The 23,683-nt window shown below is 38.0% G+C and overlaps 1 protein-coding gene across 1 annotated transcript; it reads left to right on the plus strand.

The window, feature by feature from the left end:
• The first annotated feature begins 984 nt into the window (after window positions 1-984).
• LOC144062512 (phosphatidylinositol 3-kinase regulatory subunit gamma-like) lies at window positions 985-21,625 on the plus strand. Its single transcript, XM_077583960.1, has 12 exons — window positions 985-1,586; window positions 3,342-3,940; window positions 7,206-7,340; window positions 7,592-7,694; window positions 7,912-8,010; window positions 9,514-9,694; window positions 9,884-10,006; window positions 10,109-10,248; window positions 10,382-10,558; window positions 10,740-10,808; window positions 12,621-12,782; window positions 12,859-21,625. Exons 2-12 carry the CDS (start codon window positions 3,709-3,711, stop codon window positions 13,046-13,048), a joined length of 1,611 nt encoding a protein of 536 aa, XP_077440086.1. The 5' UTR covers window positions 985-1,586; window positions 3,342-3,708; the 3' UTR covers window positions 13,049-21,625.
• Window positions 21,626-23,683: the final 2,058 nt, after the last annotated feature.

A 23,683-nucleotide genomic window follows, 5' to 3' on the forward strand; every position in this document is an offset into this window, starting at 1 on the left:
TTATTTTTTGTAGTCAGTTGGCAGTTCAACTGAGGTAACTCATTTAACAAGCAATGTGTACAGATGTTTAAGTCCACATTGTCCTTATGTTAGTGAATTGCTATCTCTTGAGGACCCCCCCCCCCCCCCTCTTTTTTTTTTGGGGGGGGGGGTGAATATTATTTGAATTTGTTTAATAAAGTGCAAATTCACACAGCTATCCTTTATTTTCTTCACTTTATACAGTAACCATTATCCAATTAAGTTCTCACTCAACACAAAAGCAAATAATTAGTGTTGTTTTCAGATTGAAACAACAACAATATTAAATGCCTGTTTATGCAAATAGATTGACCACATAATTGGCTGGCCAAATATGTCCTACAATTATTATTATTTTCTTAACATAGTGATGATGTGAATATATCAGAAGAGTTGATTACATTTACTTTCTGCAAGGAAAACTGGTTACAAAGTACTTAGATTTAACTAGAAACAGGCAGGTTTATATGAAAATACATTTACTTAATAACAACATCATATGCTTTTATCAAAATAAACTGGTTGATGTATTGCACCAATTATCCGAAAAAGAGAGAGAAACCCCCCCCGCAACCAAACCCTTGTGCTGGCTGGGATATCACCGAGAGGAAAAGAAACGTGGGGGCTGCGTCTCCTGTTTTGTCTACGATGACCTAACATTTTTTTTAACCACTTCCTTCCACACCACTTCTTTCATTATGTTGATCTGTGAAGTGGAACGTAATGCTGGCAGAGTAGAGAGGTCAGGGGCTCCCACTGCCTAGATACATACAGTCTAATATTAGAACATTTCCTTGATTTGTTAGCAGCATCTCTGCTGATTCCTAAGCACATGGCAACAAGCTGGCCAATAGAATTTCAGGAGCCCACTAAGCACCTCGCTCTGTATAGCAACAGTGGCATCCGCCTTTTATTTATTTATTTTAGAGCTTCTTTTTTTTTCTCTCTCTTTCCCACCGACTCATTCTCATGCTTCTGACCCCCACCGCGCTGGCACTCTATGCACTTCAACTGTGAAAAAGAGTTCCAGTCAGAAGAGAGCAGTGCTGCGTTTATCTTTAGCTTCTCTTACTTTAAAATAACAACATTTTTATAGTTCTTTATAACCCCTTTTTTGGTTAGATTTTCTGATATACAGTCATCTGAAATGTCAGCATTTTTACCTGACACTTCAGAAAAGTTTAGTTTTCTTTATTTTCAGCCAAACAATAAACAAAAAAGGGCAAAGTCCTGGAAAAGACTTCAGCATAATGAGGACATTAATTGTCTCACTGGAGAAAAAAGACATACCCGGGAGGAATGACGTCGCTGGATGAACTTGTTTTCAGATGGGATAAACAAACACCGGGAGGAGAGGATTTTCAAAGATGGAGGATACAGGAGAAGAGGCGGTACAGGATGGGAGGATAGGAGGAGCGGAAGGACATAAGATGGCGTGAGGACCGAAGCCGGTGGTTGGTTTGATCTGAGCCACGTGTGCGTCCGGCAGCGTCTCTTCGCCGCTTCATGGATGTCGACGAAACGTTTGCTTCCTCTCATGGCCGGTCTCTTCAATCCTGGACCAGGTAAGTGCGTACCCCAAGACTCTTGGCATTGCCAATGATAGCTCCTTTTTTTTTTAAGGCAATTTGGGTATTGCCAAAAAAAAGTTGCCAATGTAAAACTTCTACATTGGTTTAGCCGTCATAGCATCCATTCGGGGCAAAGAGGAGTATGAAGGCTTCATGCAAATATGGCGATTGTCAACCGTCCCATCTGCAGAAACGATTCGATCCTTCGTTTTTATGCGGTGGATATTAGCTACTCAGTTGCTAGAGTCATCTCAAACAAGTATTTATTTCACATTTTACCCTTACTTTTATATTAGAGCAATTTTGGTAGATCTTTTCCATGGATTTACAAATGTATCAATAATGTGCGAAGTCAGCAAACAAGTCATCATTAAAATCCATCCTAATTGCATCTCGAATCTTTGACTTGACAGCTGCTAACAGAAATTAGAATACGCAGTTAGTAGATGATAACAAGATAATCTGGAAGTTGCTTTGGGACCCATGTCTCAAATCTTTTAGAGCAAAAAATGACGTATTCAAAACTGCGTCATGTCCACATTTCACTCGAAATATTTCTTGGTCAATTTTCAACGTATTGACGTTACGATCTGCATCGGTCTATAAATTCTGATTCAACCATATGCTTCTTTTAGGAAAACAAACGACGTCACCAGTAATTTGTTATATGATATAAAGATGACGGCGCTAATTAAATATAGAATATATAATATTTCTATTAAATATAGAAAAGCAGTTATTTAATTGATTCGAATGCAGAATATATAAGACTTAATCAATGACCTGGATTAAGGTTTTTGTGCTATTTGTTTTTTTTCAGTTGGGAACCAAGTTTACATCCGTGTTCTTGTCCCCCCCTGTCCAACTCTGTTTGGATAGATTAAGCATAATTAATATCAGTTTATCATTTTTGATGAAAACAACCCCCAAATGCAATTGTAGTTACAGTTTGTCGAAGCGATAAGAAAATCCAACACACCTCATATCTGTTTGATCCTAATTAGACAAGGTGGAGCATCATAAATTGCTGACTAATTCCAGCTGCTTGCGAAAAGATTTAGTGAATTTTATTGTCTTTCTATGGAGTGGGCCATGATGGGAAGGGGGGGGGGGGGCATGGCTAGTATATTAAATGTCCTGCAACATTAAGGCTACGTATATTGGGGATTTAAATACGGATTGAATCATTTGGTTGTTTGCATATTTTTAATGTTGTGTCGTCCTTGACGGAGTAGCAAAACAGACATTTTGATATTGCGTTATTTTGTGCAAGATTCTATGTTTTTTGACTACTGCGTCACACATTATTGACATATATATATATATATATATATACAGTATATGTATATATTACACATTATAAAATGTTGTTGGGTAATGAATATGGATTTTTTTATTTTTATCAAAATAAACAGAAAATGTCAACGGCAAATTTCTGTAGAATTTTTGATGTGAAAGACATAGCGTTTTAAATCTTAAGAGCGAAAGCGGAGCTATTGAAATGTATCTGATACATATGCGCTTAGACTGACTGACGGACGGACGGACGGACGGACGGACGGACGGACGGACGGACGGACGGACAGACAGACAGACAGACAGACAGACAGACAGACAGACAGATAGATGGATAGATAGATAGATATTCATTCCGTAACAGAAAATAAATAAAAATCTACAAAGGATTGCATTTCTTTTCCTAAATGAAAAATATAAACGATGCTGACTATGTACTTTTCCCATTTTCAGGCTGCTCATCGGTCACTTTCAAGCAGGTTCGCAGCTCAGCAACTGATATCAGGACCTAAATGAGCCACTCATTGCACCAAGCAGGCACGAAACTCCAAAAACGACTTTAAAATGCAAAGAGCCCTGGATGGAAGATCTACTGACGATGACTCCCTGCTCAAGGATGTGCTTCAACGAGGGATTCCGTCAGTGGAATGAGCACTACCTCCTGAACAAATGGCATCCATGAAATCTGCACTGTCTCCCTCTCTATCATTGGCAATGAGTGTAACTGGAAGCTGATAGCATGTGATCAACAGCACCGAGGGACCCTGCATCCTGCTGCTATACCACCTCAATTGAACCTAGCTGTATTTGTCGGGGGAAAATGGCAGATGCAGGTTTCCGGCTCTGGACAGCCGACGAGTTCCAGGCTGCTGATTTTCTGACGTCACCGTTCGCATCACTCAATCTGATGGAAGAGAAGACCAACCAAACGGGGGATGAGCCCGAACCTCATTCTGCACGTCCTCCGATAACGTCATCGCCATTCAGCCAATCACAAGAGGAGAGCGGGATATCTTCAGCTTCATGCTCTTATCTGTCACCAGCAGATCAAGGTAAAAACAGCTGATCTATTGCGCTGTGGCAAAGCAACTGTGTACATTATGGGAATAAATTACAGACAATTTATGAATCCTAAAACAAACTGATTCATATTTACTGTATAAAACTGACATCTTTGTGTGTGACAAAATACTACAATTGAACCTCTAAGGTTAATCACAATCTGTTCTAGGACGCTGGACAACCTCCAATTTGTAAAATATTTTCTGCTTAAGAAAAACAAATAATCAATTCCAGGGTCAAAATGTTCTTTCCTTCTGTAGACTCCTTGTTGAGTCTGCTCATTTCTGTAGATTAAGCAATACTTGCTAAACGGAGGTCTCGACGTATGCTGAGGTCTTGCGCAATGTGCTGACATCAAGCAAGATGAGCAATTTCAACAATTTAGAAAAGTATTTGACCCGACAACACCTGAGGTGACATACACTGCGTGAAAGATGAAGTATTTTGTTAAAATGGTACAGAAACAGCCATCTTCTTCTTTGGAAATAGTTGGAGAAAAATTCTAATCAGTCAAATCACAATTAGGATCCTTTGCTAGTGGAAAGAAATATTCTTGTCCAAATATGACACGATTAGAATTTAATCTTTCTATTTTGTTGAAGATTACCAATGCCAGATGATGATTGACAGATGGTTTGTCGGATTCAGATCACCTGTCAAGTATTTTGTGTTTTCCAAGGACAAGTTCACAGATGGCCCTGTGAAAAACCATCTGGTTAAAATGTGTTTGTAGATTTGGAATAAACAAGATCACTGAGTAAGTAAGTAAATATAAGATATAGAGCTCAAGATAAATACAACCAAACATATTTGTTAGCAAACCTTGAAATTGGTTTTTGGATCAATACATTCTATGGCAAATTGTGCTACAAAATATTCCCATACGGGCCCTTAACTATGACATTATTTTCAGATGCTAACTACACTGATAGGGTCTGTGCTTCGGCTGCTGCATTAAAGCGATGACACTTTTGCTCTGGAACTGCCAAGACACTGGCTGAGAACCCCAGTTGGGATTGATTATGCAAATGAGCCCCACTGTTTTGCAAAAGTGTGGAACTGCCAATATGGAGTAAAGCGTTTGGACTGGGAAAACATTCAAACGTATTTGCAAATATAATCTAAACAGCTAAGTTTGACATTTTGTTGAATGTTATTCTTTTTTAATGGGCAAAAGTGTTTTATAAAATGAACGAAGACAAAATTATATTTCTCTTCTTTTCTTTTTTTAATAATGAAAAGACCCCAACATGCAATTTAAGGCACATTCCCCTCCTTTAAACATGGAGAGTGAATTACAAAGTAGCATGGGTCCAGAATATTGAAATATAATTAAAGTAAGTTAAGTACCAGCTGTCAAACTTATTTATTAGCCAAACTCATGCACATTGGTCATGCTAACAGCTAGCCGCTAGCCACTTACGTAGTGTCGTATCATACAATGTTAGCGTAATTAATTAGCGTTCTCTAAGCGTCCTAAATTAGCGTTTGAACATGAGTTCGGGATAGCATTGTGTTGATGTTTGTCGCAACTACAATGTCAATCAAAGACATGTCGAAAAGGGAAGTCAAGCTAGCCATTACGCCACGACATGGGCAAACTTCAAAGAAAAAGTCTACTACGGCTATTTGCATTGCTGTCAACGTATTACTGTATTTGGTAAACTTTATTGTGAAGTTAGGCTTAACGTGTTACGTTGAGTATGTTTCAGCTTTCTTGACATGTTATGTCAGGACGTTATCGACTGTGAATGCGCACTTTGTTTTGTTTTTTCCTCCCCCCCCACCAACCAATCCGCGGACCCGAACCGTGGGGCCTGATCCGAACCGCTCAGTAGCCACCGATACAATACCAAATACTGATACCACTACTACATAAACTCCCCGCCTCACCCCAAATGACAAATACTTTTAAAGAAAGACTTAGATATTGCAATATAGTATTTTTCCTTAAAAAAAGAAAATTAAAATAAATGAATGACAATTTTCTATTCCTCTAATTTCTCATTTCTAGTTCCTGATTGTAAAACGGCCACAAGAGGGCTGCTGATACTTGTATCGGCCACCGTCACGAGTAAAGATACCATAAAGTAAGGCTGGTATCGGCACCGATACCGTTACCTGTTATTGGTACTCACCCATCCCTATTTATTTTGTATAGCACTATTCACAGACACAGGGTGTAAAAGCATGACATAAAATATCTACACTAAATAAATAAATGAATAAAATTTAATTAAATAAATAAATTAAGTATTAGGCAGCACGGTGGCTGACTGGTTAGCACGTCCGCCTCCCAGTGCAGAGGACGTGAGATCGAGTCCGGGCTTCGGCCTTCCTGGGTGGAGTTTGCATGTTCTCCCCGTGCTTGCGTGGGTTTTCACCGGGTACTCCGGTTTCCTCCCACATTCCAAAAACATGCATGGCAGGTTAATTGAACACTCCAAATTGTCCCTAGGTGTGAATGTGAGTGTGGTTGTTCGTCTCTCTGTGCCCTGCGATTGGCTGGCAACCAGTTCAGGGTGTACCCCGCCTACTGCCCGAAGCCAGCTGGGATAGGCTCTAGCACCCCCGCGACCCTTGTGAGGAAAAAGCGGCCAAGAAAATGGATGGATGGATGGAAATTAAGTATTAGTGAGTTAGGGCCTTCCTAATAATACCAAGTCATTCATGTTATTCCTTTAACATGCTCTGGCTATATACAGTAATTTAACAAATCTCTTTGCATGCCATCATCAAGTGTCAAAGGTGTAAACTTTCATCAACTGCTAATACCATGTGGTGGACTCTGCACACATATAAATGTCACCCGCGCAATGCCATATACTGGGGAATGAAATCATTTCTTAAATAGATCGAATACATATATGGAAAGTCTAAAGACACACTTTAAAGACGCAGACACAATAAACACGCTGCAGCAGCAGCTCGAGTCTGGCAGTGTAACATGAAATCTCTGCGCAGGCAGCTGTTGTTTGTGAGGCGAGGCGAGGCGAGGTTGAGCTCTAAGCAACAAGGATTCTGGCCCAGTGTGCCCGAGCATTGAGGAGTGCCAGTTCTGGTATTCTAGGAAGTCAGACAGTGTCACCTGTCAGTAGACGAGTCTGGGCAGTGTCTCCCTCCTCCATGGTGATGTACTAAGCAACACAACCAGATCACTTTCTGGACTCCTTGTCAGTAGGACAGCGGCGATGACACGGTTCAGATGGTGAGCAGCATGGCTAGCACGGGGCCTTTCTACATTTGATGTTGCAGTGTTGTTGGAGCCAAGGATGAACAGGAATGACAGCGAGGCTCAGTCTTCGAAGGCGTTTGTGCACGACCTTTCCACCATCGCAGATGCTGATAATGATGTGTTTCAAGACTTTGGAGACGTCCCCAAGGAAGACGGTACTCTCTTCAACTTGCTTAGTCAAAGGGAATCTCTGATTTGACAGTATGCATTTTAAAACGTGGATCTACAAATAGAAGTTTTCCAAAGATATGAAGTTGTTACCACTAACTTGACATACTTTTAACGAACCAGACACTTGGATACACAAGCATGCACTAATAATTAATAATAATAAAAAATTAGGAAATATCTTTAACAAAACTATGTGGGAATGTACATTGTGAAGTATTGACTATTTTGTGGGCAGGGATCCAACCCAATAACACCAAAGCAATGGCGGCAGCATGTGATTCCTGCAGTGAGCAAAAGCAGCTGGCTGATGCGGAGTGGTACTGGGGCAACATCTCAAGGTGCAACAGGCTCTTCTCTCTTGATAGAAAACATGATCACGATAGATTATGGGGGCTTGAATTGGTCAGACAGAAACTTTAAATGAGGCTTTTTAATACATGCACGATGTAGAGATGGGCATTAGACAAATATCAATTTATTGTTCATAAAGTAACAGACTGACCCCAAAAATGAACATTGGTTTACGAAATATTCCATGTTGGTGTTGTTGACCAGAGATGAAGTGAATGGAATGATGAGAAACACACCCGATGGCACATTCTTGGTCCGTGATGCCTCCAGCAAGGTCAAGGGAGAATATACACTAACATTGAGGTAAACAATTTTTTGTCTTTTGTGCTGCATACACATTTAAGGCTTGCTTTCAAGAAAAAAAGAAAAGAAAAATCCAGCTCTGGAGGTAGTTGGGGGGATGGGGGATACAGATTTTATATAATTTCTAATATTGCTTGTTTCTAGACACCATAGAGTTCTGAAGGACTCACTTAAAGTTTAATTGATATAAATAATTTTATTACTGATAGAAAAGTGATCAGATTGAGGTTAATGCATCCTTGCAATTTTGATGGATTGATTTATAACGACGCTGCTTTCATGTCAACGTGCTCATTTTCAACAAGGAGCAGTAGGTTGGAATTTATCATATGGTTCAATCTGATGACTATTAGCTCAGGCTCAGCCTCCTCACATATTTCTGTTCCAACTGTTCATTACACATTTATTGTGTGAAGGCATTCACATGTTATGTATTCTTACACCTTCAACTTCATTATATCAGCTATCTCATTCCTCGCACTCATTTGACAGGCTACTCCTTCCACATTTTTGGAATGATTCTCACCATTCCAACTTTAACATGTTCAACAATTTCACTCAAAGTGTGCTCGCATTTTTCTCATTCCAAAAATGTACAGTTTTCCCAAAGGTAACCATTTTTCAAACAAAAATTTGCCATTCATTTCTTATAGCACATTTAACATTACACATTTATATCATTCCCATTTGACTAAATTCAAAACCTTCAGCTCATTTAATTCACCTAACAAAAGATTTTTAACATTCCAAAACAAAACCAAATCATATCTACCAAGTACCAAATATTTCACATTTTCCACAGTAATTTCCCTTAATGTTCACCCCAAAAATTCACAAATTAACATTTTCTAGATTTTTCACTTCTTCCACACACCCCTCCCACACACACATTCATTCACTGATTCACACCATTCCAATTTCATCTCACTCCAAAAATTCATGCGATTCAGGACTACTAATTTTGTCATTTAAAAAAAGTGTAAAATTTTTCCACCAAAATTTCACTATTAATTTCCTATGACACATTAAATTGAGCAGATTCAAATCATTCCTATTTGAAATTTAAACCATTCAGCTCATTCAATTCACCTTGGGAATGATTTTCAATGTGCCAAAATTTCCCCCCTGAGCAAAAATTTTCACCATTAAAATACCCACACAATTCCAGGCGAGTGTGTATCATTTCATGACATTCAATATCATTCCTCGTCACTCGATTTAATTCCAAATGATTCCACGATTTTTAATCTAGTCTCTCAGCCTTCACACGCAATTTCTCCAGAAATTGCATTCCCTAGCTCTAAAATAAATGAAGAAACATTCTTTATGTTCCCTACCCACAGTCAGTTAGCTCGCCATTTCTGCACCTACGGATCTGTGAGACTTTTGTTTTAGACTTTCACAAGGTGATGAGGAGGAATGTGGGGTCAGTGATTTACAGTAGCAATGCTCTGTGCTGTCAATGCTTTTCCCATTTTATGTACCGCTACTTGGATCTTACAGGAAAAATGGCTCCAATAGACTGATAAAGATCTTCCATCTCAGCGGGACATATGGTTTCTCTGAGCCGTTGACCTTCCCTTCTGTAGTGGACCTTATTCAGTATTACCAGAACAAGTCACTGGCCCAGTACAATTCCAAACTGGACACACGGCTGTTGTTTCCTATCTCTAAATATATGCAAGTGAGTTTGTTGTTTTGTATTCTGTATCATATTGAATATGCATTTATGATCTAGTTTATTTTAATTTTTTTATTACACTCATACCAGGAAAAATAAATAATGTAAAGCAGCAACAAATGCAAGTAACTGAAAATGCATTAGGGGTTTATTCATAAAAAAAAAAATAAAAAAAATCTGTCATCTATGCAGCAAGCTGTGATGGAGCTCGACATTGATGCAGTTGGCGAACGGCTCAAAATATTTCAGGACCAATATGAAGAGAAGAGCAAAGAGTATGACCGTCTCCATAAGGAGCTGAATCAATCATCACAGGTACAACCGTACTTATTACAACCACACAAAAAGTGCAAACAAAATATGATCGAATTGCCCAGTTCAATATTGGTCAATATTATTTCTCTCTCTCCAATGTAGGAACTGCAGACTAAACGGATGGCCATTGAGGCATTCAGTGAAATCATTACGATTTTCGAGGAGGAGTGTGAAACGCAGGAACGTTACAGCAAGGAATACATCGACATGTTCTTCAAATTAGACAACACCGAGACTGACAAGTAAGCAGCCAAACACTTTTAGTTGTTATCATTCGCTTATTGAAAATGTTACAAAATACAATTATAAATAAAAGGCTCTTCAATAAATCCATTTGCTATATTCTTACTAATGTTGTTATTCTCCTGCTTCCAGAATGCAGAACAACCCGGATGAGCTGCAGTCCAGAGTGGAGGAAATACATAACAGCAAAATGAAGTTGGAGGAGGAATTAAGGAGGAAGGTGCTGGCCCACACGGAGGTCGACCGGAAAATAAACCACTTGAAGCCGGACCTTTTGCACCTCAGGAGGATCCGAGATCAATATTTGTTGTAGGTTTCCATTTCTTTGATTCAGAGCTGTTGTTTCTGCTTCATTAAAATGTTTACATGCTGATGTGGCCAGTAATATATACAGTATATATTTTTATGGATTGGCTGTAATTTTCAGGGTAGTTTCTTGGTACTGTCTATTCATCTAAGAGAGCTACACTAACTTTGCTTTCTATTACAGTTGGCTCTCTCAGCAAGGAACCAGGCAGAGCCAAATTGATGACTGGCTTGGGGTACGGAATGAAGAAGAGTGAGTGTCAGCATTTAGACACAAAACACATGTAAATTACCAATGGTTGACAATGCTGTCAAATGTCAATTGTAAAACACAGCTCAGGATGGCAATAGTGGCATCAACCAGGTTAAATAATCGCTCAGCAAGAATGTGACTGAATCCAATGCTGAAGACGAATGTGACCCAGCATAATGAGTTCCAATGTGAAAAGCCCATTGTACGGAGAGCTCTCGGTTTACATTGTAGTTCCATTCCCACACCTTTAAAAGGAACCCTGACTGTCATGACAAGTTTGCTCTATATTGTTTATTTGGTTCTTTTTACTAACATAACTATGAGATTAATTTTTCAAAAATAATAATACTTTTTTTAGAAACTTTATTTGGATGTACGCCGCCATTGTTATTTACGTCGCGACGCATTCAATGCGTAGTGACAGAGAATGGCGGGTGGCTCTCTGCCGAGCAATGTGAAATGCCAACAAAGAAAGAAAGTTAAGCCTCCGTAGCGTTCCTAAAGAGACGATGGAAACTATTGAATGGGTCTGGTGAATGACGAGAGCACGCTGTGAGGAAGGGTGACTCTCCCGATTGCATGTTGTTTCTTTAGGAACGCTACGAGGCTTATTGCTTTCTTTATGGGCGTTTCACATTGCTCGGCAGAGCAAGCCGCCATTCTGCGTCATTACGCACTGAATGCGTTGCGGCGTGAATAACAATGGCGGCGTACTTCCAAATAAAGTTTATACAAAATGTGTTAAACTGGAAATGATTTTTGAAAATTGAATCTCATAGTTATGTTATAGTCATGTTAGTAACAACCAAATAAATAATATAGAGCAAACTTGTCATGACAGTCGGGGTTCCTTTTAAAATAATCCTAATTTTTATCCAACACATGTAGTCTCTATCACTAATGCAGAAGTAATGTTATAATTATTGTGAATATTTGTACTGTATGTTACGACGACGCATTAGGGCCACATATAAATATATTTTAAAACTCGCAAATTTGCCACTTTATAAAGTGGCAAATTTCGTAGTATGCTGATAGTATGTTGATAATTGTATTATTTTTTTTAAATCCACACCATTAATACTAAACAATAAATAATCAAATGAAAAAGTTCTCTATGGATAACATGTCATGGTCCACCCTACACAAAAGACATAAAGTACGCCACTGAAAACTTGCTAAAAAAGTGCTACAAAAAAAATAAAAAATTGTGACAGTAAGGGGCAGAGCTATGTGTTGGCCGCTCTCAGGCCACCCCTAATGACCACCCATAAATCTTGTCCAGGGCAAGATTTTGATCAAAGTAATTCGTAAGTAAAGTAATAATAATAAACACACATCCGCGGAACACAGAATCTGTCTGCCTGCATCTTGATCAAATCCATCAAAATTGGTGTTACACCACCTGCGCCACAATTTAGACCTCGTCCTATCTAGTCTAAAATGTAGTCGACTTTTGGTCACCAAATTGCCAAATGTGCCACAACCTATCAAAGTGTAGCGCAGTCTACCAAATTAACAAACACACAAAATTAGACTTGAAGATGAGTTCAAATTGGCCAGCCCACTGAGAAAGTTCTGGCCCTGTCCCCTGTTAAATTTCAGCTACGTACGTATTTTGGTTAACTTTACTTAACTTTTGTACAAAACAGAAACAATTATGTTTCTGGTTCTTAACTTACTATAAATGTATTGACGTACATTAAAAGTAAGGTGAGCAGAACACGAAAAAGACCAAATGAGAACGCTCACCACAGGTTGACTTTACAATGTTTTCTTCAACAAAACTGACTCTTCCTTTTATTTTGGTAGCCCGTACACTCTAGCAGACGACACGCACCATGAGGAGAGGACTTGGTATGTTGGAGGTATGACTCGGAAGCAGGCCGAGGAGCTTCTGGAAGGCAAACGAGATGGCACCTTCCTCATCAGAGATAGCCAAAGTCAAAAAGGATCCTTTGCCTGCTCTGTTGTGTGAGTACCTTTACATTTGGTCGCAATATTTCTAAAGCGTAACGTTAGCGAAAGTGACAGCTGTCCTCCTGCACAGTGCGGACGGGCATGTGAAGCACTGTGTGATCAACCGGACATCCACAGGCTACGGCTTTGCGGAGCCCTACAACCTGTACTCCTCACTCAGAGAGCTGGTCCTCCACTATCAGCACACATCCCTGATCCAACACAACCAGCAGCTGAATGTAACCCTGGCCTGGCCTGCTCTCAGCCAGCAGCCCAGCTGAGAAACCACCAGCACGTCACACTGATAGCACTTTCTCAACGCTTCACTGTATAAGCACTCAAAAAAAAAGGAAAAAGAAAAAAAGTGAGGGACACCTTTAACCAGCTCAAATTGAAAACATTATGAGTGTTTTTACCATTTCAATGGGATTTTTTATTATTTAAATACTGTATATCCAATTTATGTCACATCAAAAATAGAAAAAATAAATACAAATAAAAACAACCATTATGATTTCCAATGTTCCAAAGCAGTTTACCGTAAATGATAAAATACAGACTTGCTTACATGTCAAGTTGATTAAGTTCTGTTTTGGGGGGCAACAATGGACAAAGAAAGAATTAAACACATTCAACCCGAGACCGGGGATGGGCAAAAATGTTTGTGCTCAAGGGTCACATTAGATTTTTAAAATGGACAGATGGGCCAGGTCAAAAAAATAAATAAATAAATCTACAAAATTTACATTTTCAGTTGATTATTTTAAATTAAAATGTGCTATTTTTAATGTATTACTTGGAATAAATCAATTACCCAATCTATAAGTTAAATTAATTAATGCATGATTATGAAATGCATTTTATGAACCAATTTCAGGCTAAAAATAATTGCTAAATTAATTCAAGAAATAGTACACGACTCTTGACACTGTAAATGCTGGGTGGGTCAGATTAACCCTATAAAGCCAAATGTAACATTAATTACAAGACATTTTGAGCCCTCATTTATTTCATGAGTATAATGTTTTTTTCCCGCCATTAAAACCCTGACGAATCTGGATAATCCATTAGAGGGCCCAGCGACCTTACAAGATCGCCCCAATTGAAAAAGGAGAGACACCTATTCTTATTATTATTGGGAAATGTTCTTTTTGATTTTTGGAGATACTAATATGTTAGATATGTCTGTTTATGGGCTTAAAGTAAAAACGAATTCCTGAGCCTGAACTTTTTCCGGGGAGCGGTGGTGCAGTGTCCAACGTGCCGATTCGTTGTTCGACCAACATCAAGCCATTAGTTACTATTCGATTTGTTGCCGTGGATGGACTGGGCAATTTGGGAAAGTCATGAAATTCCCGATGACCAGTCCTCCCTAAGTGTCAAGTCGTCTCTTTCATTATCCATTTATAGTATGTGTAGTACTGTATCGCACTGCGGGTTGCAGTCCCCTCTCGTGGTGCAGCTATGGAATATTTTGGTATTCAAATATCCTACAAAAAATTTAATTGAGTAATTAGGTATTTGGATAAAAATAATAATTTTACATGGTAAAAGAACAATTATGAATACAGAAGACATTACAAATATATTTCCACTTACTAATGATCGACCAACTTTCATTTCTAGATAATCAACTTTTTATTTATTTTTTATTTTTTTTTACTTACATTTAAATTGTGCTTAACAGCATATTATTTTCCTCTCTAGAAAGTTAGGGAGATTTTAGGCAAATCTCTCCCCGTGGATTTTGGAATGACGTTCCGTTTAATATTAGGCAACCTCCCTCTATGCCCACTCTTAAAACACATCTTTGTTCTTTGGCGTTTGACTCGGCATGAGACTCATCATTGTTTCAATGTTTTATAGTGTCTGCTGTATTTTGTTATTATTTTATTTACTTACCTACTTGTGATATTTTATTGACTTATTCATTTACCCACTTAAGATAATTATGAATTCATTTGGTGTTATTTTTGTTTTACCTCTCTTTATTCCATGACTGATTTTAACTCCATGTATAGCACTTTGTATGAAATGAAATTGAGTAGTTTTTGGTCTGTGAGACATCGTGACATGACGTCAGAACCGCAGTTATGATTTTGCCGACCGGCAAGTGCACAATTGAGTGAGCTCGGTTTATTTAATAGGAACGGCAACTGTATCCGGCTGTCAGCATCAAAGTGTGCAAATCATCCCGTCGATTAGACTGCCTTAGAAAAGTAGTCCGATGACTCTGCACTTCTGCAGCCGCTAGCACCGTTAGCACGCTAACACTGTAGACGCCCTAGAGACTGGCAACAGGCGCCGTGCCAGCGTAATTAAATCTTCTTTTAGTGCCCTTAATTGGTGATTGAACGTGATTTCTATATGAAGTTGTTTTGTTGACGTTGGTCGCAATTGTTAACGCCGGCAATAAGAACGGCAAACATACATTACGCAGGACGAGTCAAGTCATCCGTTGCACCGTGGCCCGCGACTGGCAAAACGCTTCTGGGAACAACTTCAAAATAAAAGCATTCATTGGCATTGCGCTCCACATATTACTTGGTATGGGGAAGTTTATTTTTAAGTTGGCCTTCTCTCCGCATTGGCGGTGTTTTGGAAATCCGGCACCATGCCGGAGTACTTTAAGCCCCGATTATTTTTGACAGTTATAAATGTACGAATTTAAAGCATTGTGATCGGATGTATCAAATATGACACAAATCAAAAGTCATACATGGAAGTTGATTTTCAAAAACAATTTTTTGGTTTGTTTGTTCAAAAGGACCAATAAATCCCTAAATACAAAATTTAGAAAGAATTGGAATTTTCTCTCATACATTTCATGGTTCAGGCTTTATAGGGTTAAAGAACTGATTGGGCCCTACGTGGCCCACAAGCCATATTTTGCCCACCCTTGGCCTTGCCTACGATGTACTGGATTGCTTCATTCGTCTGCCATGTTAGACATTTTGTTATTTAAAAAAAAATATATTTTTTCAGAGATGCACTGATTGTCTGACTTGCTAATTCTGATTGACTCAGTGAAAACTTTTTTTCTGTAACGTAAAACAATCTTTGAGAAAATATAATTTTTTTCCGGAACTTTCAAATAAAAATCAAGAATATAATTGATTTTTCCAAATGACAGCATCTAGTACGAGAAATCCATTTTGAGATTTTGTTTAAGTATCTAAACTATATCTAGGAATCTGTTGTAAACACATGCATGCACACGTGCGTTTCATATGTTGAATTTCGTGCATACTTGATCATGATTTTTAAAGATTAAATAACCGAGTTGAACAAAAAAAAAAGAGCTACATTTTCAATGTAATAGAATCTCTCTTTAGGTTATGCCTGTGTGTGGTAAACATGGAATTTATTTAATATTTTAGATATAGTGTATAAGATAAGATGTCAGATGGGGAAAAAATTACAATAAAAAAAAAGCAACCTACAAATCCACTTTAAGGTTATGTTTGGTCCCTGTTGTATCTTTAGCCACAAAGACGATGACGTGCTTCATTGCAGCACAATGAGAAGAAGAATTGAAATATTAACTCATTCACTGCCATTGACGGCTATAGATGTCAAAAATTCATTTGAACTATTTCTATTAGTTTAAAATGTTTTCCCACTTTTGTTAACAAGAGTATGAAAACCTAGATTTTTTAAAATTGTATTATAACAGATGTGATTAATCATGAATTAAATAGTGAAGTCATGCGATTAATTACGATTAAAAATTGTAATCGCCTGGCGCCCCTCATTTTTTAAAATCTTTCCTTTTTTAAGAAGATTATTAAAAATTAAACAAAAAATGTTTTGTTTTTGTTTTTTAAAAAGAAAAGATTCTTAAAAATTAGCGGCATCAGGCGATTAAAATTTGTAATCGTAATTAATCGCATGACTTTACTAGTTAACTCACGATTAATCACAAATTTTGTATCTATTCTAAATGTACAAAAAAAATTTAGGTTTTCATACTCTTAACAAAAATAAAAAATAAATTTTTTAACTAATAGAAATAGTTAAAATTATTTTTTTAAAGTCTCTCGCTGTCAATGGCAGTGAATGAGTTAAAATGAAGGAGATGAGAAGTGACCTCAAAGCAGAATAATGATTACAATGACAAAAGCATAACAGATACAATATGAACTCAAGCTAATTGTATTGAAGTGTTTGACTGATTCCAATGCATCTGCGTCTGTCGATCCAGGTTAAAAGATTTGGAGTGGGGAAAGTAGTCCGGGAAATTGTGGATTAAAAGTGCCTTTGGTTGGTTTTGTAATGATATTTCCATTTGCGCAGAAAAAGCACAACAAAAAGTCCGTTCGGTTTGTCGGAAGGTTAGCTTTTAGCTCAGCCTCGACTTCCGCTTTTGAATTTTTGCTTCTGTCGACGAGCAGAACTGAAATCCAATTACATTCATCGGTGCAGAGTTGCAGTGTTAGGATGAGTTCTTTGAAGCATTTGTGAGGTACAATCAAAATAGTGGTCCCGAATAAGGATCCTTAGTCTCTCTAAATGTGTTTACATTTCAGATCTGTCCAGGTCCTGTCAGCCCTGGACAGCTTTGCTCTTCTTGATTGTGCTCTCAGAGTGGAGGCGGATTGGTGCTCATCAAATAACACTTAATCACTCAAAATTATTTTTATAGTAAGAAGCTAACACCATCAAGTATTATGTATGAGCTAAATGGAAAAGGCAGTCTTAGGGGTGTGTATGTTCAGTCAATACCGTGTCATTATTGGTCTGTTGCGTTTCACCTACATTTCATGTTCTCAAGTTTGAAGCTGTTATTAGTTTTATTTTTTATTTTGATTTTTATGACTCAGCACTGCTTGCTCTCCGCCACTCAGTATGTTAGGCAACATCGCACAGATGCTGTTTCGTGTGCAAGACTAACTAAAGGTTGTCTATGGCAGGGGTTCTCAACTGTTTGGGTGTTGCGACCTCGGGGAGGAGACATTTTTTCCAAGGACACCCTTATAATTCTCGCACAACTACCCTGTGTACCTGTAACAAGGGTCACCAAACTTTTTGAAACTGAGTCTTATTCTTATAGATGCTACCAGTTTGAAAGGCTCATGAAATAACAAATTACATTTATTTAAACAATATGTTATTAAAAATTATTGATATTTGTGAGACAGAATAATGAGCTAGTGTAAAGTTCTGATGGGAACTTTCACCGACTCTTTTCTCTTTAATCTAATCTATACTAATAACAACCAAGAGACTGCATACTCTCATTTGAACTATTTACTGGATGCCAGAAAGATCGAGTAAACATCTGTGGAGCATTTTCTGCTAGACAGATGCGGAAGAAGGTCTAATGTATTCAACATGGTTTCTACTCTTATACTATCTTGGCCTGGATGGCTCAGCCTAGTCCATGTGAAAATGTGTGATCGATTGATTGATCAATCTATCTATCTATCTATCTATCGGATTCATTTTCATTTAGCATTTAACCCCCCCCCCCCCCCCCACACACACACACACTGATTACTGTTTATTACGTAACCAGTGATTGGTGGTTATTTCGTACTTTGTATTCGTATAGTGATTTTTTTAAAACGGGGGATTGATGTTATTATTATATTATGTTACCGGTTCTATCATTGTTTTCCAAAGTAAAAACAGATGTTTGCAAATGTCTAATTTGGATGAAACACAGAAGATAATCAGTCTTCTTTCATAAAGGACTACATAAATCAGTGAACAATTACTGTTGATATACTGAAATCAGAGAGTATATGGAGAATTGTAAATTAAAGAATGGCTCCAAACGATTATTAAAATAATTGTCGATTAATTTGATAATCGATTAATCGATTAATTTTGACAGCTCTGGTGTTAACTGGTTTCAACCAGAAAAATGCGTAGATGGATAGGAAGACACCAAGCCAGTCCTAGCTCAAGTCACCTTAAGAGGCCTGATCGAACAGTAGAAAACAGTATACTGTATACTATATATCAATATGTGACACTTTGTTACTGTACGTAGATTATAAATCTCCGCAAGTGTTTGTTTTGAAATGATCACTTTGACAACATTCCTATGAAATTCCAATGTCTCATCATTGGTGATCTAAAACAAGCCAGTCCTATGTGGTGCCCATGGGTTCCATGTTGGTGACTCCTGTCATAAGAATTACTGTTATAATCCTGAAAATAAAACTAGCTAGCCTGTATTTATGCAGGGATGTAAGATTTTTGTGATGTGTCACAAGAATATGAGAGCTTTTAATAAGGGAGGAGTAATATTATAGTTTGTTTTATTGGCTGTCCCTGTATGCAGGTATTACGCACTTTTTAAAAATGATCCCAGAGTCCCCATAAGTCCCCTGCCCACAGTTTGAGAACCCCTGATCAACAGGATGTTGTGTGAATACATATGTTGAGTGCTTATATTCTTCTTTCTGTTATACACATGATCATAAACCTAAACAGGCAACAGCGGGTGCTTGATGAAAGAAATGACGTACGCACATCACAGGACTTGCACAGCGGCTCTAAAATGGGAAGCACAGAATTTGCACTAATGCATCTCAATTGATGTAAATGATGATGACCGTGTTCAACGCGATCATGTCACGTTGTTGTCGATGATGAAGCGAGCCGATTTGTGATGGTGCTCAACGTGTTGAGTGAGCGGACTCAGAAACACTGTTTGTGTGCGGCATCTTAACCATGTTCATGACGGGATTTTATTATTCTACGTAGACAACTTTGTATTTGTGGGGTCTCTCTGTTCGTGTTGTGTTTCATTACTGTGTGACGGAAAAGAAAGAAATCGTTCAATGCTCTTAGAATGGTCACTTTTCCTTCGAGTAGCGATTACACTCGCCAGTGAAAGCTCAGTGGACTCGCCATGTGCATGAGAAAACTTCATTTAAAAAGGGTAGCCATTGAAATGTTCTTTGAAATACCTCTGATTTTCTTACAGGTTGAAAAAAAACAATACTCAGGCCTTCAAATTGGGTTTTGACTGATTTGACATATTGTGCAAGGTACTACTAGTTTGTGGTTTGGTTGATAAAAAAAAATGTATGGTCAAGTTGATAGTGATCATCAGTAGTGGGAGAAGTCGAAGGAATTTGATTAATTTAACACCACTGTGAAGACAATTACATCACAAGTCAGAGAATAGTTGAGATTTTTTTTCAGGGTTAGCATGAGGTTGGAAGCTGGAATATTTAAAAAGCCAAGAGTGGCTAATGTCCCGTTGGTCATTGGTGTGATTAAAGGAAGTGTTACAAAGAGAGAGATGTTATCTTTTCATGTTGTCAATTTGTCAAACAGAAACCACTAGGGGGGGAATCTTTGAATGTCTCACGATTCGATTCGATTTCGATTTTTTTAGGTCTGCGATTCGATTCAGAGTTGATTTTCGATTATGAGCAATTTTTGGTACAAAATTATTTTTGCTTCAATTTATAGATGTGCAAGGAATCGTAATGATCTACTCCAGTCTGGCTCGCTAACGCTAATTAGCGAGCTACTCGCGGCACTTTTATCACACAAAAGAACGGCTCCACGCTACAAAAAAACAACTTTTATTGGAATAACTTGATTGTGACTATTTCCTTCTACTCTCTAATGTGGCTACAACTTAACAGTGTATCAGACCGCGTGGAACCACACTGCCTCTAAGTGGCCAATTCGAGTACAGCATGAACAGCGCTCCCAATAAAGGCACACACAAACAAACGCAAGACAGTATCAAATAATTTAAATAAAATTCATTTTTGGAGGGGGTTGAATTGCAAGCTTTAAGGTGTACAGCTACGCAAAGACTGTCTGTCACCACTCTAATCTCCGCCATTCAAATGGCGGTTAGTTGGTAGCTTCTAGGGGTGTTAGAAAAAATCGATTCGGCAATATATCGCGATATTACAGCGCGCAATTCTCGAATCGATTCAATATGCGGCCGAATCGTTTTTTAAACATTATTTTTTTTAATGAGAATATTCAACAAAACGTCTTACTTAGGGATAGGAGTCACACATTAAGCATGGAAGAATGTTATATTAATGGAACATTAAGCCTTAATATTTGATTTCAGTGCTGTTCAAACATGAAACAGACTGCAACCTGTTTGTTAAATGCAGTGGGCTATAAGCCTGAATTTTCAGATAAATAAATACATTTTCATACAAATCTTACAGTGTACATGTACAAGTTAATTGATTAGTATTTTCTAAATTTGAATAATTTTCCCCCCGCAATAATCAATTTATAGATTTGCATCGGGATTAATCGGAATCAAATCGAATCGTGACCTATGAATCGTGATACGAATCGAATCGCCAGGTACTAGGCAATTCACACCCCTAGTAGCTTCGCTTTTTTTTCCCACGCATGCGCAAACGTTATGCGCACTTCGCTTATAGAAAAAAAGACAAATCAGGAGAATTATTTGGCAAGAAAAATACCCTGTGACTTTCTATATTTGGGACGATTTTGTTTCCGTTTGAGCTGTGCGTATGATCAAATACCTCTTCTTGTTTCTGTAGTACACGCAACAAAGTGCGTACTGTTCTTGAATTGTTGCTGTTGTGACCGTAGGAATTTGTCCCTCTGCTTTGATCCAAATCATCTAGCTGCACTTAATAGTCAATTGCTGTGAAGAAATATATGTTCATGTAAATGTTTGTTTACTATTTCAATTATGCAATGACACTGTGCGTTGTATCGCGGTAGCTTGTCTTTTTTTTAGAAGTCAGTCTCCTGAAAAAATGCGCTGGTTTAAAATGTTTTAGTTGGTGTAAAACTCCTGTCCTTCCTTGCCTTCTTACAGATTTCCCTTTGTCCATGTATGCACTTTAACTACCAAATAAAGTCAAGATGTATAAAGAATAGTGCTTATATCGTCACATCATTTTTCAATATTCTTTTGTCCCATTTCAGGCAAAATTGAAGAGTGAGAACTGGTTGAATTAACTAAATCTTTCAGATCATGAATGATGAAGTGTTACAAACAAGTTATGCTCAATTTTCTTTTATTAGAAATTTAGTTTGCAGAGCTGCACTTCAACCTAGTATTCATTTTTTTCCTAATATTTTGACCAAGGTGGCCAATACACTACAAAAAGCAGTTTTACATAATTGGTAACTACAATCGTGGTCAGAAACAGTGTTGAAAATGCACAAAGTACACTATTTAGCAGTGACGTGCAGGCTGCCAGCCACAGTAAACGATGCAGCGCACTGCCTCTCATTTGCCGCACAACGAAAAACGGACAATTACAAACCTGTCCGAACGACCGGAAAGAATGTCATAAAGTAAATATCTTCCTGTAAAACTGCCTAATTCCTCACAAAATTAACACCATGTAAAGTGAAACAGCCAGTTAATCAAAGTCAGTCTTTCTTTTTGCACCATTCTTTGTGAAAAGTATGAATAATTATTTGTCCCTTACTTTGCTGAAGATCTGGTAACTAAGACGTTGGTCTCCCATCCTTCAAAAGCTGACGTTTTCCCTCAAAAGAAAGGCGTGAAAATAGTTTTATATTCTCCAGAGTGGCATTATTTTACCGCTTTGCCGTGCACTAAGTGTGTTTTGAATTCACGAATGCAGCGATCTATTTGCGTAAAGGACTTTTCTACTGGGAAACTGACTACGCATGCGCGAACACACATCGCTACGCGGACAGGGCTGGGAAAAGCACAGTAGCGGTGTGCCTTCAGAAGGATAATTTTTGCAGCATTTTGGCCTGCAGGATGAAGTAATGAGTCATTTTTAATTGAGGTATGAAAATCACCTAATGTTGTCACTTTTAAACATATAGCCAGTGTAGGCTTTTTGAAATGAAAGAAATAATTAAAATAAATAGAAAAAGCCAAACGGTTTCAACTTTCATTTCAGCCTGGGGTAGACAAGGCGGTGCCTACCTTTGCTATCCTGACCGCAAGTCACTGGTATTTAGTAAGTGTATACAGTGCTGTTCACTAGTGTATACAATACCTTACAGTATACCTTATAATACTTAATAAATAATCATAATTAATACCTTAATACCTTAGCATATGTGTGACTTCCTGTCTTAAGAGTTTTTTTTTATTTTTTAGATACATAAAAACAGTCACTCTGTCCATTTTTTTGCCTTGAAAGCTAGATGGTGGCAGTGAACTTCAGAATAAGCAGTGAACAAAAAAGAGCCCAAGTGCTTGTTTAAAGCTACTGAACGTAGAATATTCCATTTCGAATCGCTACTACCACCTGCTGACGAAAAATGAAACTGCACATACCGTTCTTCACATACACCACCACGCAAATTACGTCACATCCGCAGAGGGGAAATTCTAACCCGAATCCAGTCTGAAAACTATTGGCCAAAGGCTTGCAGGAGCACCCATTGTGAACAGATAAAGTGTTAATCTACTAATTAGAAGGCATTTCACTCATAAATGGTCAAATGAAAAGCTTATTGTAAAGTTATTTTGGGGGAAAAAGTTCCATATTGCAGCTTTAAACATTATATTTACCACTTCCAGTTGAGGTGTACTGGGAAATTATACATTAAACTAAGAAAATGACAAGCTGTTGTTGTTGTTTTTCTTAACCTTAAGTAAAATTATTATACTGTCCCCCAGTGGTCAAGACGCGCAAATTTTTATTAATTTATGTTACAGTATGTTTTTCTAGTACAATAATGTGGAGTGCTAATCAATAAATGAGAACTTTTAAAACATGTTTAAAATTGTTACAGAAATGCTGATGTTTTAGGGCACGCCACAAGGTGAGGCTAATGAGGCTTGTAAGTGCAAGACATAAGATTATTATTATTACTATTAAATATGTAACGACGGCCCTCGTGAGGATTCCATTCATCGGTTGACTTTTGCTCATGCTGAGCAAGCAACGGCACAAAAAGCAGCAGCTCGCGCGGCCTCTAGCGGCCACCAAATTATTAAAAAC

Source organism: Vanacampus margaritifer, chromosome 13, assembly GCF_051991255.1.
Source record: "Vanacampus margaritifer isolate UIUO_Vmar chromosome 13, RoL_Vmar_1.0, whole genome shotgun sequence".
NCBI lineage: Eukaryota > Metazoa > Chordata > Actinopteri > Syngnathiformes > Syngnathidae > Vanacampus > Vanacampus margaritifer.

Bases quoted from the DNA above. Each gene is read 5' to 3' on its own strand.
- LOC144062512 (XM_077583960.1), top strand. From the start codon at position 3,709: ATGGCAGATGCAGGTTTCCGGCTCTGGACAGCCGACGAGTTCCAGGCT. The intron at 3,941-7,205 runs GTAAAAACAGCT...TTGATGTTGCAG, and splicing joins TCTGTCACCAGCAGATCAAG to TGTTGTTGGAGCCAAGGATG. The intron at 12,783-12,858 runs GTGAGTACCTTT...CCTCCTGCACAG, and splicing joins TCCTTTGCCTGCTCTGTTGT to TGCGGACGGGCATGTGAAGC.